Raw genomic sequence first — 15626 nt, 5'->3', positions numbered from 1 at the left:
GGATCTGAAAATACATGTATCTACTTCGTAGGTTGTTGTCAGACTTTGTCAAAGGAATTATTTTATAAAAGTACTTAGAACAGTCCAGGCACAGAGTATACATGCAATGGATACGAACTATTGTCACTATTTCAAATCAGTTCGAGAGGACCAACAGTTTCCTGATATGGACTCAGGACAATGGGCTAATCATTTAAAAAAAAGAACTCCCTAACACATTATGTATCAACATTTATTTCTGATGGACTTAAGATTCAAATATTTTAAAAAGAGGAAGAAAACTACAAGATAGTGAAGATGAACATTTTTCAGTCCAAAGAGTACAGATGATTTGCAAGCAAATGTGCTGCACGCATAAAAAGATTGATATTTTGACAGAATAAAAATTTAAAAGATCTGTGGGTCAAAAATAAAATAAGCAAACTAAATAGAAGGTGAAATTTTATATAATTCACCAAAAATAAACCCATCAATAGAAAAACAAATAGAGGATCTGAACAGGCAATTCAAAAAAGAAATATGCAAACGCAAACAAATATATGCAAATCCGATGTCATTAATACTCAAATAAATATACAATGAAACAAGATCAGATACTATTTTCTGCTTATAAACTGACAGTAGTGGAAAAAAAGATAATCCCTGCTGTTGTTAAAGTTTCAAGGAGAGACACATCCCTGACTATTGTTAGTGGAAGTAGAAGGTGCTAGAAAAATTTCTGAAGTATAATCTGGAGATACGTAATAGGAGACTTGAGTAAATGCATACATTTTGCTTCAGTGATATTCTTTTTAAAAATTTATTCTTATAGACTATGAGTCTGTGCATAAAATTATTACAGTTTTCAATATAACAGTGAAAAACTGTGTCAACCAAAATATCAGTAATAAGAAAATGGTTAATCCATGTGAGAGAACATGTAATCATTTAAAAATGATATTGCAGACCATTGACAATAGCCAAAGTATGGAAAGAGCCCAAATGTCCATCGACGGATAAATGTATAAAGAAGATGAGATATATATATAATGGAATATTACCCAGCAATAAAAAACAATGAAATCTTGCCATTTGCAATATATGATTTCACTCATATGTGAGAATTAAGATACAAAACACATGGACATAAAGGAAGGGAATCCAAAATAATATAAAAACAGAGAGGGAGACAAACCATAAGAGACTCTTAAATACAGAGAACAAACTGAGGGCTGCTGCAGGGGAGGTTGGTGGGGGGATGGGTTAAAGGGGCGATGTGCATTAGGAGAGCACTTGTTGGGATGAGCACTGGGCGTTATATGTAAGTGATGAATCACTAAATTCTATTCCTGAAAAAAAAGCGATGTTGCAGAAAATTATTTAATAAGATCTAGAAGGCTCATGAAGAAGCAGATTATAAAAAAGCATTACATCATGATTCCATTTAAAAAACAATTATATCTGCTCATAAATTGAAAGAACATTTTTAAAAATGTTAATAATAGATATTGATGGGTGAGTGGGATTGAGAATCTTTTTCTTTATGACTTACACTTCTCTGTCTTTACAAATTTTATAATGAACATACACAATTTGGCAATCATATAGCAAATTAAAATTTTTCCTCTGTGCATTGGTGTTTCAACATGGTGTTGGGAAGGAGAGCTGGTAGAATGTCAGTCACACGGATTTTTGTAGTCAATGAGATCTGGTTTTGAAATCTAGTCCCCTTATATTTGCTAATTTAATTTTCACATTAATTATGTTGCTTGGTAAGCCTTGGTTCTCTAATGTATGATGGAGGAAGTGAATCTGGTGCCTAATAGGGAATTTATGAAGATTAAATATTTCAAAAAATAGTGTGTCTGGGGCATAACAAGCATCCAACTGCCCTCCCCTCTCTTTTCTCACGGTGGTGGGTTTCCTTTGGATATTTACCCTTCATTCTTGTCTCTTCCAGAGTGGAAGAGCTTCCTCTACAGCTGAATCCTTCCAGGCTGTACAGTTGCTCTCATAAACCTTGAATAATAATAAGAGTAACAGAAAATAAGGAAGAGTAAAACAAAGTGGAAGTGAGATTTCAGTAAAATAATTATAATTATGTGTGGTGAAAACCACATAAGAGATCTGGATTCAAGAAAACATTTCAAAATGATTCCATTGGATTAAGACATGGGCATTGAATGTGTAGCACTGTACCTCATGAGAACATGCGAGATTTGGTACAAGACATAATCCGGGGATAAAGTAAGACATGTAGTATTGGAACCTGATGTCTTCCAGGACAAGTCACTACAAGGTGATTTCAAGGAGCAACTTGCACACATATCCAAGGTGGGTCTACATAGCCTATTGAAAAACCAGGTGCAACAGAGTTTGTGTTTACAAAATAGGGGTTTCCTCTTCAGGGTTCATTTTCAAAGGTTTTTCACTCTGCTGTTCTCAAAGAACCTCCCAACCCTGTTATCATCACTACCTGTGAATTCACTTGATTTCCAGCTATTTGTATTCCTTCCCTGGGGAGTTTATGCTTAAAGCACTCAACTCTGGTAGTGCCCGTCTGATAAACATTTCAGTCAGGGCTACATTTAAGCGATATTTAAAGGCAAGAATGTCTCTCTTGTTCATCAGTATATCCCTATGGCCATTGATTTGATTCAAACTAAATCGGATTATTTTGTGGTTAAATTTCGTGCCCTTTAAACTTCCTTTAAAAGCCAATGTCGGGTGGCTCCTTCTACAGCCTAGTTAGCCTGCAATTCCTCCAGCTCCACCTTGACTGGGACTTCCTCAGTCCAGTGGTTATTTAGTTTGTTTGTCTGCTACAGGGCATAAAGCAGGGCTTGGGTGGGATAGATTCAGTGGATGAGTAGTGGGAAGCACTGATGTACGTGTTGAGCCAGTAAGTTTGAGAATGTTGGGAAACTCAGGTAATGATTATTCCTCAATAGCCAACGAAGCAGTATTGGAGTTTGTAATGTATTGCATCCTGGCAACGCATAAACAGTGTGCATGTAACAGAGAAACACTTTTGAAAATGTCAGGGAACCATGAAACCATGGCCAGGTCCCGCCATAGGTCAAACGTGTGCTCTTTTAGAAAATATGCAGGGGCACCTGGTTGGTTCAGTCAGTTAAGCGTCCGACTTTGGCTCAGGTCATGATCCCACGGTTTGTGAGTTTGAGCCCCACGTCGGGCTCTGTGCTGAGAGTTCAGAACCTGGAGCCTGCTTTGGATTCCGTGTCTCCCTCTCTTTCTGTCCCTCCCCTGCTCACACAAGCTCTCTCTCTCTCTCTCAAAAATAAATAAACATTAAAAAAAATAAAACATACAGAAAGTCGAATCCTTATATCTGGGAACTGTAAGGGGACTCAAGAGACATCAGTTCTATCCTCTTGTATCCTACATGCAAAAACTGAGGTCCACCAAGATGAAGCCTTGTCCAAAGGCATGTGGCTGGTTATGGGCAAACCTGAGGCCAGAATCCACATTGGATGTATTAGTTAGCAGAGAATAGAGTCTATGTATATCAACACCTCACTTTTCACCAATATCAAAGGCTGCTTAACTTACCTAGAGACTGCAAACATCTAGGCAAAACTGGATACTTGGTATGACTCTGGTAGTGTTGCTAAAAAACATGCCCAGACTCAGACTACTACTGTGCACACAGGTAAGGGAGGCCACATCTTTTGCCAAATATTTTGAGAGCTCTTTAATACATCTCCTGCCCCCCAAACTATTTCCCTTAGATACATCCTACTCCTCTTTCAGAGCTCAGTTCAGTTCTTCCCCAGAAAACTTTTCCTGATTCTCATTTTCCCCCAACTCTAGAGATAGGTGCTCCCTCTGTGAACTTCCAGAAAACCCCTTCATCTCAACTCTAAGGTCATGCATGGTACCTTACCCATAAATAAATCAAGTGAACATTTATTGAGTGTCTGTTATGAACTCAAGTCTTGGGCTCAGCTATGTAGAGGGATCTAAGAAAATTACAACTTAATTGCCAAATTCAGCCTTATAAGGAAACAAAGCACCTGAGAAGAGAATTTAAACATCTTCTGAGGAACCAGTTTTGAAACTGTGTTCCTTAGAACATTAGCTGTTGGCGAGGCTTCAGGAATGAGTTTGATGACATTGAAAACATTCACACTCTTCCTCAAGGTTCACGATGCATATTAGTACAATAAAGTTCTGTGAGGTCCTATTGTAAAGCAAATAGCTTAATTTTACCTGAAAATTTTCCAACTATTTTCACCATGGAATACTTTGGTTTTCACATAGCGCCATTAAATTGCTTATGATTTAATAACGTTACTGGAAAAAAGTGAGTTTCATGCTATACTCTTTAGGATGGTCCCAAGGAGGAAATAGTGAAAGAAAAGGCAAAAGACGTGTTTCATACTGGCTTTATACTTATCAGGTATATGAAACTGAGCAATTCAATCATTTATCAGAGTTTCCTTTTCTGTATCTGTGAAAGTGGATAGTAACACACACTCTGATAATTCATTGGTTTTCCACAATTTAATATTGATATACATGAGTATTTTTCCCCAATAGTAAACATTATAGGAATTTGTGTCTCTATTATTTTTAAAAATAAAATCTAAATCAAATCAATCAAAGGAATTAAGTCTCTTGAGATGCTCTCTTACCATTTTGAAATTTGCTTCATTCCATCAGCCTTCTAAGGAAATTCACTAAAGAGAAGGTTACCTTTTTTTTCCCTTTTCCTTTTTTTTTTCTGAGTTGCTCAGTTCGCACCCTGTAGGATAAAGGAGCTCTCTCTCAGAGTTCACTGACTTTTACAGGATAAAATGCAGTGAGGATCCATGAACTTTGCATGGTGCAATATCTCCTGGAGAGGAGAAGTAGATGGTATGTGATACCTATAATATCCAGGTAAAAACAGAGAAGTTTCCTCTACATGCTAATATTCAAGAGAAGAGACACTCTTAGAAATTTATGGTCAAGGTGAAGTAGGGTAAGAGAGATATCCTTTGGAAGGATGATCCTGTCGAATAATCCTAATTCAAGTTTGGAATTAGAAGGCTAGTCTCTTCCTTAACCATAGGAAATAAATTCTGGTACAGCCACTCAGAGTCCAGTCTCGTCTGATCTAGTCAGATCATTTAGTGTCCTTTGTAAAAGGTCTTTAAAATTAATGAGTCCCCAAAGAGGAGGAATTTCCCCAATGGTTTCCCCTCAAACTGAACCCAGCTAGAGAAAAGTAGTTGAGGAAAATTATTTTCTGAGTTGATGAACTCAGCCAGTTGCCAATGGGCAACTCTTCTGTGTGGCCACTGTAGACATTTACTATCCGAGAATTCCATGAGGGTCTCCTCATTCCTTTCCTGTACCCGCCAGGGAACTTTCTGACGTTGTGTTCCAGACAGTTTCCCAGTGAGCATTGTTGAATGCCCACGTTCATTTCAGCCTTAACTCACGGTGTATGAGCGATGCACTAATTCAGCACTAGCCTAGGCATCTGGGGATCTAGAGTATAGTTACAGCTCTGCCACGGGGCTCCTTCATCTTTGGCAAATACTGAAGCTCTAACATGGGCTCCTCATGTGGGGTGGGAGGTCATTGATTAATAGTTATCATGGATCCTTTCAGCTCTAAACTTCTATGAATGGTGGGTGCCTTTTTCTTGAGAAGCAGAAAATTTATGAAGGATTTTTCCATAATCATTCCTTCTGGTCTATGGCCTCATTTCCTCTTATCTTACTTGTTTTTGTTTCTTGATTAACTTTTTTCTCTGCTGATACTTTCTTAGTCATTAAAAGGTGGTGTTTTGTTTTGTTTTGTAATTATAGTTACGTTTCCAACTCTGCCTTGCCATGTTTTTCTTATTTGTTTCTGCCTTCCCACCTCCCTCCAGACTTCATGGACTTAAAATCACATACCTTCTCATCATTGCTGCCATTTATTTTTAGCCACGTTCGGCCTCCTTGTCTCATGTCCATTATCAACAATACATTTTTAGTCAATATGTAACAAATATTTATTGAATTCCTGCTGTGAGGTAGGCCTTTCTTCCAACTTTCCGGATACTTCAGTGTACAAAATAGACAACTATTTTGTCCTCACAGAGATTGTGTTCTTGGAGAGGGGAGAACAGATCACAAGCAATAAATAAGAACACGCACATTTGCGGCGCCCAGGTGGCTCAGTTGGTTGAGCGTCCGACTTAGGCTCAGGTCACGATCTCACGGTTGGTGGGTTCCAGCCCCACAGCGGGCTCTGTGCTGGCAGCTCAGAGCCTGGATGGAGCCTGCTTTGGATTCTGTGTCTTCCTCTCTCTCTGGCCTCCCCTGCTGATGCTCTGTCTCTCTCTCAAAAATAAATAAACATTAGAAAAATACGCACGCTAAATTTTTCTTAATGTTTATTCATTTTAGAGAGAAACAGAGTGCGGGCAGGGGAGAGGCAGAGAGGGAGGGAGACACAGAATCCGAAGCAGGCTCCAGGCTCTGAGCTGTCAGCACAGAGCTCGACACGAGGCTCAAACCCACGAACCGTGAGATCATGACCTGAGCTGATGTCGGAGGCTTAGCAGACTGAGCCACCCAGGCACCCCAAGAATACGCACATTTAATAACATGCCAGAGGGGTGGGTGCTATAGAGAAGAAGCAGAATGGGGTAAGGGTAATGGGAGAGAGAGCAGAAGAGAGTGATGTTCTAGGCAAGACGGGTGCAGAGGGCTATTCTGCGTTCCAGGAAGGCTTCTGCAAGGCAACGAACAGATCTACGAAATGATGTGCCAGCCACAGGAAGGGAAAAAAAGGCTTAGGGCACAGGCAACTTCACGTGGAAAGGTCTTCTCTGAAGCCAAAATAAGCAAATCAGGTTTTTCCATAAAGGTCCAAGATATCTAAAATCTATGTGAGTGAAGACAGCTTGCCTTTTATATTCGTGGCAATGGCCAAGTAAATCTGTGCTGGTTCTTATGACTGAATGGGTGGGTAAGTGCATATGGGGGCTGTACTCAGACCCATTTTCCTTTCTGTCCCACACAGATACATTTATTTGTTCAGATGACCTCATTCCTACAAACATCTTTTACATCCTTGCCATAGTTTCCACATAATTGTAGGTTATAAACGTTTTTCTTTTAAAAAATTTTTTGTAACATTTCCTTTTATTTTTGAGAGAAAGAAACCGAGCGCGAGCAGGGGAGGGGCACAGAGAGAGGGAGACACAGACTCCGAAGCAGGTGCCAGGCCCTGAGCTGTCAGCATAGAGCCAGAGGCGGGGCTCCAACCCATGAACTGGTTTAATGAAGTACCATCCACATGCCCATCATTGTGAATTTATGATTGCAACAACCACATTTCTTCTGATCTGGGTATCTGAGGGGGTGGCTGGTGATGCAGGTGGCAAGGAATTGCACCAAGAGTAGAGCAATGAGCAGAACAGAGTTTATTCACTTTGCAAGGGAGGAGAGGGGCCAGACATCAAGAGGAATGTCGACCCCGAGTTTCTGTTAGGCTGGGCCTGTAAACGTTTTCTAAAAAATTTTTTTAATGTTTATTTAGTTTTTGAGAGAGAGAGAGAGAGACAGAATGTGAGCAGGGGAGGGGCAGAGAGAGAGGGAGACAGAGAATCCAAAGCAGGCTCCAGGCTCCGAGCTGTCAGCACAGAGCCCGACGTGGGGCTCCGACTCACAAGCGGTGGGATCATGACCTGAGCTGAAGTCGGACGCTTAACTGACTGAGCCACCCAGGAGCCCCTCAACGTTTTTTTTTTTTTAATTTTCTTAATTTGAGAGAGAGAGAGAGAGAGCATGAGCAGGGGAGAGGGGCAGAGGGTAAGAGAGAGAGAAAAAGAGAGAGAGAGATAGAGAGAGAGAGAATCCCTGCTCAGTGTGGTGCCTGACGTGGGGTTTGATCCCACAACTCTGGATCATGACCAGAGCCAAAATTAAGCATTGGATGTCAACTGACTGAGCCACCCAGACACCCCTAGGCTAGGCCTTTTAAGGGGTTTTAAGGATGTAAGAGGGTTGCAGCTGTGCCCATGTGGGAAAGTGAGTGGAGGGATCCACTATTGGCCGGGTAGAGCAGGAGGTGACCAGTTCCTTGGGGGGACTCCGTATGGGGCTCGTCTGCGATGTGGGTTGTGGTCCAGCTAGAAAAGAATATGTTTTGTAGTTGTGGTCTATTTTCTGAGACCGGGAGCACCATAATGCAGAAAAACAAAGAGTTGGGGCCAAGTACAGATGCCTGTGAGCTTTGTCTGGAAGCTTGACTGGGGAGCAGGCTTTGAATAGAACCTTTTCAACATCCAAAATATATTTTAAGTGCCACATACCCAAAACACAATTTTTGATTTTCCTCACTAAATTTTACTTTCTCCTAGGAGTCTCAGTTTTAGTAGATGGCATCTCATTCCACTTTTAGAAGTCAAAAAAAAAAAAAAATGAAGTCTTCCTTGACTCCCCTCTTTCACTCACACCCCACATCCCGTCTGTACAAAATTCTATTGGCTTTACCTTCCAAAGACATCAGAAATGTGATTCCTTGCCTAGATTGTTACAACAGATGCCTAACAAGACTCTGGTCCCCTGTTTTCTCTCAAATAGCGTATTTTCTACTCCACAAGCAGAGTGATTTACTTAAAATGTAAGCCTGATAATGCTCCCACTCCACTCAAATCTCTCCTGTGGCCTTGTACCTTACTTAGGGTGAAGTCAAAGCTCTTACTATGGTCTATACATTGCTTCATGATTCTGACTTTGTGTAATTTCTTATCTCCTTTCATATCTTATCTCCTACCATACCACCGTCTGTTGCTTTCTGCTTCACCCTGTGTCTAGAGTAAAACAGCCTCCTTGCTGTTTGTCTCACCGGGCATTGGGCACTTTGTTCTGGAAAGAGTAATAGAGCATATTGATTAAGTGGGTGGACTCAGATGCTCTGTTTCCTGGGTTTGATCTCTGGTTATGCTTCTCACCATTTTTTTTTAAACCTTGTATAGTAATTTAACCTCTCTGTGCATCCGTTTCCTCATCTATGAATTGGGGATAATAATGATATGCCCATTCTAAAGTTTTGGAAAGGATAAATGAATAAAACCATGTAAGTGATCATGAAGGGGTCAGCTATCATCATCATCGTCATCATCATCATCATCATCATCACCGTCTCATCCATGAAGCAGAAAAGAAGGACTAGGACTTGACAGCATATCCACAAGAAGTTTATAGGTTTAAGTTTCTTTTTTTCTTTTCTTTTTTTAAGTTTATTTACTTAGGGGCGCGTGGGTGACTCAGTCGGTTAAGCGTCCGACTTCAGCTCTGGTCATGATCTCACAGCTTCCGGGTTCGACCCCCGCGTCGGGCTCTGTGGCTGATGGCTCAGAGGTGGAGTCTGCTTCGGATTCTGTCTCCCTCTCTCTCTGCCCTCCCCCCCCCCCCACTCACTCTCTGCCTCTCTCTGTCTCTCTTTCTCAAAAGTAAAGAGAACATTTAAAAATAGAAAGAGACTAGAATTCTCTCTCTCTCCACAATATGAGGTGACAACGAGAAGACAGGAAACCAGGAAGGGTGTCCTCACTAGACGCTGGCACATTGATTGATCTCGGACTTACAGCTTCCAGAACTTTGAGGGATACATTTCGGCTGTTTAAGCCACTCAGCCTGTGGTGTTTTGTTACAGCAGCCCATGCCAACTAAAACATATATGCTCTGTTAATCATTTCGGTAGGTTTAGGTAGAATGGGAAAGGTTTCCTTTAAAATCATTACACTCATTACTACTAACAAATACTATAAACTAAACACACTTCTTTCACCTCTACAGATCTTAAATGGCTGAATCTCAAAAAGAAGGAATTCTCTCAGGTAAATTTACCCTTTCATTGTTGCTGCTGATCCCCTCAAGCTTGAATCTATTTGATGAGTCAGCAGAACACCCCAAGGAAGGAAGTGTGGAGAAGATGCTGGAAGAACCTCTCATAACGTCACTTGGGAAAATAGCCCCTCCAGTTCTCTTCCTTTATTTTCCTTCTGGGACCCCCAAATAACGACGATAATGATAGGAGCAATAATAATACAACAATGGTTGATATCATGCTTATAGGGCTTATTGTAAAACCTGCCGGAATTCATTTAATCCTTAAATGATTCTTTCAGCTATGTTTATTGTAATCTCCATTTGATTAAAAATAAAATCAAAGCACAGAAGCCTTAAGTGATTCTTTCCTTGTCACACATGTAGAAAGAGCCAGGTATCGTGGCTCCGGGGCCTGTGCTGTGCCACAAATCTTCTTCATTGCCTCTCGGTAAACTTCCAGATAACCACTTCTTTAATTATGTAACTAATTAGGGATTATTGACTGTAGAATGCCACTGATAAATGAACGTGTTACTAAGAAGTTAATTATTACCTAAAATTCTAGGGGCTATCGAGAATATTTAAAAAGACACAAAAATCATCTTCTTAAAAGCCCCAGACAGGTGAAAAGATAATAAAGTATTATCAGAATATAACTGGAAGGAAAACAGGAATTCACTAAGGCAAATGAGCATGGAAGCTACTGTTACTTTTCCCAGAAAATAAAGCTTATTTGGAGGACGTGCATTGTGAGGTAGAGGGTATAAACAATATTCTTTCATACAATAATTGTCTAGCCAATACTTTATTAAGGGGAAATTGGGCCATTAACATATTTTCATTTCTCCATAAAATACTATATAATAAACAATCTTTTTCTGATTGTTCTCTGTTTGTCCCTAACTCTCAGGATCCTTTTCTGCCCTGTCTTGCTCTACAAGTCTAGTTTCTGAGAACCGAATCATTCAGTCTACACTGCCCTCTTGCTTCCAGTTGGGTTTGGCCAATGGGAGACAGGGCAAGGGTTGGGTTGGGAGGGTGCAAGCAGAGAGAGGTGGGGCTATTTATCTCCCTGCTCTCTCCTTGCGTGGCTGGAGTCCTGTCAGTTGTTGCCTTTCCCCCCCTGAAGCCCTGAAGGTACAGTTTCTACCAAGTGTTTTCTTTCAATGAATCTAGCTCTTACTGGTCTCTGATAATACTGTACCACCTTATGTCTGTGAGGTCCAGGGGTGATCGTGGCTTCTTTCTATTGCTAGACTGGTGTGTGTTGCCACTCTTATTGGTTCCTTTACTTCGATATGTAATCTTTTTATTATTATTATTTTTTCAGTTAAAATCTATTGAATGAGCCCTCTCTTTCCAGCCGATAACTGAGAGGCAGTATTATACTTGTCACTTTCTGTTGTTATGCACATTTGTTAATTTCCTTTCTAGAAGAGAATTAGTGAGTAAAATAGTACACAAATTTTAGAGGTCTCTGGCACACATAGCTAAATAATATCCAGATAATTTATATCATTTTTTAAAGATGACTTATTAACTAGGAGAAATTCCAGTTGCATGGAGATTGGCATGAGCTGGAACCAAATCCTTGCCTGAAAGTTGTACCCTCCCCTAGTTGTTCTGGGAGAGGCAATTCCTGGCAAGAACTCTCCCCAGGGTCCCCTTCATTTCACGGTTCCTCAGGGTGTAGATAAGTGGGTTGAGCAGTGGGGTTCCCAATGTGTACACCAGTGAAATGAACTGATCTTGCTTGGGGTAGTAGCTGGAGTTGGGGCGCAGGTACATGAAGGCACAACAGCCATACTGCAGCAGGACCACGGAGAGGTGTGAGGAGCAGGTGGAGAAGGCCCGGTGGCGGCCAGCTGCCGAGTGGATCTTGAGCACAGCAGCCACAATGAAGGCGTAGGAGGTGGCGATGAAGAAGAAAGGCATGGCAATGGCCAATGTCGCCTCCACCAGCACTGCCCGCTCATGGATGTGGCTGTTGGTGCAAACAAGATGCATCACCGGTGGCACATCGCAAAAGAAGTGCTCGATAGTCTGCGCCCTGCAGAATGGCAGCGAGAAGATGAAGGCCACCAGTTGTATGGACAGGAACAAGCCAATGACCACAGAGGCCATGACCAAGTGGACACAGAGAGTTAAAGTCACAGTGAGCGGGTACTGCAAGGGGGAGCAAATAGCAACATACCGGTCATAGGCCATGGCAGCCAAGAGGAAGCAGTCAGCGCTACCAAGCCCAATGAAGAAGATCATCTGAGTGGCACAGCCCAGGAGGGTGATGGTCTTCTCTGACTGGAGGATGTTGGTCAGGATGTGGGGCACCACCACAGCAGTGTAGCATAGTTCTATTCCCGAGAGGCTGCCCAGGAAGTAGTACATGGCTGTGTGCAGGCGTGCTTCTGTATGGATGGCCACCACAATGAAGACATTCCCACCGATGATCAAGATATAAACCAGGCTGACTCCAAGGAAAAACAAGACCCGGAGCTCTGGGGGAGACGGATAGGCCAGGAACACAAATTCCATCAACAGTGAGTGATTTCCCCAGGTCATTGAGCTAAGAGAGAGGATCTCTGCTGAGAGTTACAAAGCAGGAGGGAAAATAAGACCAATGATATATTTAGTTCACACTCTGAGCCATGTTCTAATCTGATCAGGTCTGGAGTTAGAAACTTCGAATTGAGACTAATTCTCTCTTTCCCTCTTCTTTTACCAAGTCTCTTCACATAAATATCTACAGCTCTATAACTTAATTTCTAAGTGCCAAGAGTTGGCCTGAATTGTATAAGATTTTTTTTTTTTAAGAAAAAGAGGCAGAGGAAGTTTGTGGCATTCTCAACAATTTTTAGGAGAAGGGGAATGCAAATTCATTCTTTCAGCAAATTCATAAGAAAGTGTCAAAGAATTCTTGAAAGCAGGGGTCAGTCATTAAGATGAGGGCGGGAAGCTATTCATTCACTCATTCATTCACATATTTATTTACACCCAGTGCCTCCTGAGGGATTGACTCAGGAATATATGGATGTAACACTGAAAATCCAATCATAAGATGGAAATTGAAGAAAGTAAACAATGCTCATGGAGAGCTCACACAGGTCTGAGATGGACAGGGTCAGGGATGAGCCTCCCGCTCCTGGTTTCTCAATTCATACCCAATCAAGAGAAGTGCAGGACTTGAAGAAAACAGGGAAATTTATCATAGGGCTCCTCCCAAGCAGGCTCCGTGCCATCAGCACAAAGCCCAATATGGGGCTCCATTCCATGAACCGTGAGATCTTGACCTGAGTCGAAATCAAGAGTCGGACACTCCACCGACTAAGCCACCCAGGTGCTCCTCAACCTTCCCATTTTCAACATTAATTATTTATGATGAGCTTTGAAGAAAAATCTTAAGCCAGAAGCACCACACTAGTACAAATTGTCCACATAGACCCAGCTCCGTGTCACAAGCCTAGGGAGAAATGTGACTAGACTGTCACAGATATTCAGAGCACCCGGGGCACAAATGACTCTGTTGTTTCTCCAACAGCTGATGAGTAGTATCCAGTTCCTACCAATTCTCTTTTCTTCTTCTGAACTTTGGTCATACTCTGAATGATTTCTAATATTACCTGTCCTATTCAATATTTTATTAAAATATGAGGAGTAGGGGCAGTGCATCCATGTGAAATCAGTTTTGAATTAAATGATGTGGTTTGAAAAATCTCACGTCCTGTCTCTGTGATGCTGGGCGATATATAATTTCTCTGAGTCTTAGTTTCTTTACTTGACAAATGGGGATAATAATTATACTTAGTTCTGAGGGTTTTTGTTTGGATTAAAAGAGTTCATTATGTAAAGTATCTACCACAATGCATAGTTCATCACAAGAGCAGCTCGATGACAGATAACCATCATTATTATCCATAAGTTCAAGGGCAGACATCTGTTCTTATTTACATTTTCATCTCCCATATCACCAAGCCTAATGTACAAATTATAGGCACTTGATAAATACATGTTGTATGGATAAATATACTATGAAAAGTATGTCATTTATACTTTTTTTTTCACTTTCTCTTTCACTTTTAAGGTGATTTCATGATCAAATCATCCGTTTAAGAGCCCGCACGGAAAACAACTTGGTAACCAACATTAGGGCTGCACTGTGGAAAATACCCTGTCACTAGGGAGCATAACAAGTAGAAGGCTATAACAAACACATTTAGGGCTAGTTTCCCACTTATATTTGATAGAGGGCTTTGGAACCTGTGTGATAATGATGACTTTAGAGAATTTTATGATAGCCACACTTCTGTCATTTTAATAGTGCTCTCCAAGATCTATAATAAAATATTTATAAAAGAGTTATCTATAGGTCATTAATTTTTAGTGCTGGAGAGGACTTCAGAAATTACCTAGTTCAGTCCTCTGTCAGATGCTTGAATTTTCCATACAATACCTGAACATCGGGTTCACTTCAAAGCCTGGGGAATGTCATTACTTCCTAACTTGGTTGCTTTGTTGTTGGATAGCATAATTCCCTAAAATTCTTTTCTTGTAATGGCTGAAACCTGCCTCAGTAACCTCTACATTCCATTCTGTTCTATGGCATGGGGCCATTGTTTCATGAAACACTTCTGGAACTAAGAGCTTTTATCATGCAGCCCTAAATTTTCTCCCATTTTCCTTTTGGTATTCCTTGAACGACATAGTTTTGTTACGTCTCAGTTTCAGCTCTGGAAATGCTTTCATTTTTGTTGTTGTTGCGTTCTGTTTTGTGTTTGAGAGAGAGAAAGCATGAGCAGAGGAGGGGCAGAGGGGGAGAGAGAGAGAGAGAGAGAGAGAGAGAATCTTAAGCAGTCTTCACACTCAGCCTGGAGCCTGACACAGGGCTCAATCCCATGACCCTGGGATCATGACCTGAGCCGAAATCAAGAGTCAGATGCTCAACCGATGGAGCCACCCAGGCTCCCTGGAAATGTTATAATTTTAAATAACTTACTTAGAAGTATACTGCATGGGACAGATCACAAGGATGGTCAAGTATAAAGAGATCTGGGTATCAGTATCTGTCCATTGGCAGTCTATTGCTTCAGACTAACCAAAATTAGATTCATCCAGTTGTTTGTGTTTCATTGTTTTGATAGTCTCCTCAGACATGGACTGAGGTAGCTCCCAGGATGCTAAAACCCTAAACATTATTTTTTCATTTTCAGAGAAGCAAAACATGTTCATCATGTTTATACTTATATTTATATTAAATATATTATGTATTTAATAGATATTAATTAATGTAATTAATTAATTATATTATATAACTATAATTATATGTTATATAATATAATTAATATAATATATAATAATATAATATAAATATATTAAATATATTTTTTATGTATGCCATACAAATTTATGTACATAAGAGTCTGAATGCTATAAAGAAGTGTGTCATAAGATTAAACAACATATGTCTCTGACATAGTTTGTGATTAGGGGATTCGGAAAGGCTTCCTAGAGGAGTAATATTCAAGCTTAAATCTGAAAAATAGAATTAATCAGGAGAAGAACGACAGGCAGAATAATGGGGTCCATATTCCGGACAGATGAAAAAGTAGATTTAATGTTCAAAGAGAGTGAAACTTATTGTAACCGCATGTCATCAACTTGTTTTTCCAAGTTGTTACTAAACATGTGGCATAGGACAGAGGGAAGAGTAGAGACAGCACTCCAGCATCGTGCCCAGAAATCTGCCCAGGCTGGCATCTGTTCATGAATCCACACCTATCTCGGTGGCTGCAAGTCACAGCCCACATCATA

At 40.7% G+C, this 15626-nt stretch overlaps 1 protein-coding gene across 1 annotated transcript; it reads right to left on the bottom strand.

Moving 5' to 3' along the window:
- Positions 1-11435: 11435 nt before the first annotated feature.
- Positions 11436-12380, bottom strand: LOC106979550 (olfactory receptor 10W1). Its single transcript, XM_015077434.1, has one exon. It carries the CDS (start codon positions 12378-12380, stop codon positions 11436-11438), a length of 945 nt encoding a protein of 314 aa, XP_014932920.1.
- Between the last annotated feature and the right edge of the window lie 3246 nt (positions 12381-15626).

The sequence above is a fragment of the Acinonyx jubatus genome, chromosome D1, assembly GCF_027475565.1.
Source record: "Acinonyx jubatus isolate Ajub_Pintada_27869175 chromosome D1, VMU_Ajub_asm_v1.0, whole genome shotgun sequence".
Taxonomy (NCBI): Eukaryota; Metazoa; Chordata; class Mammalia; order Carnivora; family Felidae; genus Acinonyx; species Acinonyx jubatus.
The sequence above is the reverse complement of the archived record's forward strand: the minus strand, read 5'-3'. Positions and strand labels throughout refer to the sequence as shown.

What these genes read in the sequence shown, in the direction of transcription:
- LOC106979550 (XM_015077434.1), bottom strand. Translation starts at nt 12,380, where the DNA reads ATGACCTGGGGAAATCACTCACTGTTGATGGAATTTGTGTTCCTGGCC.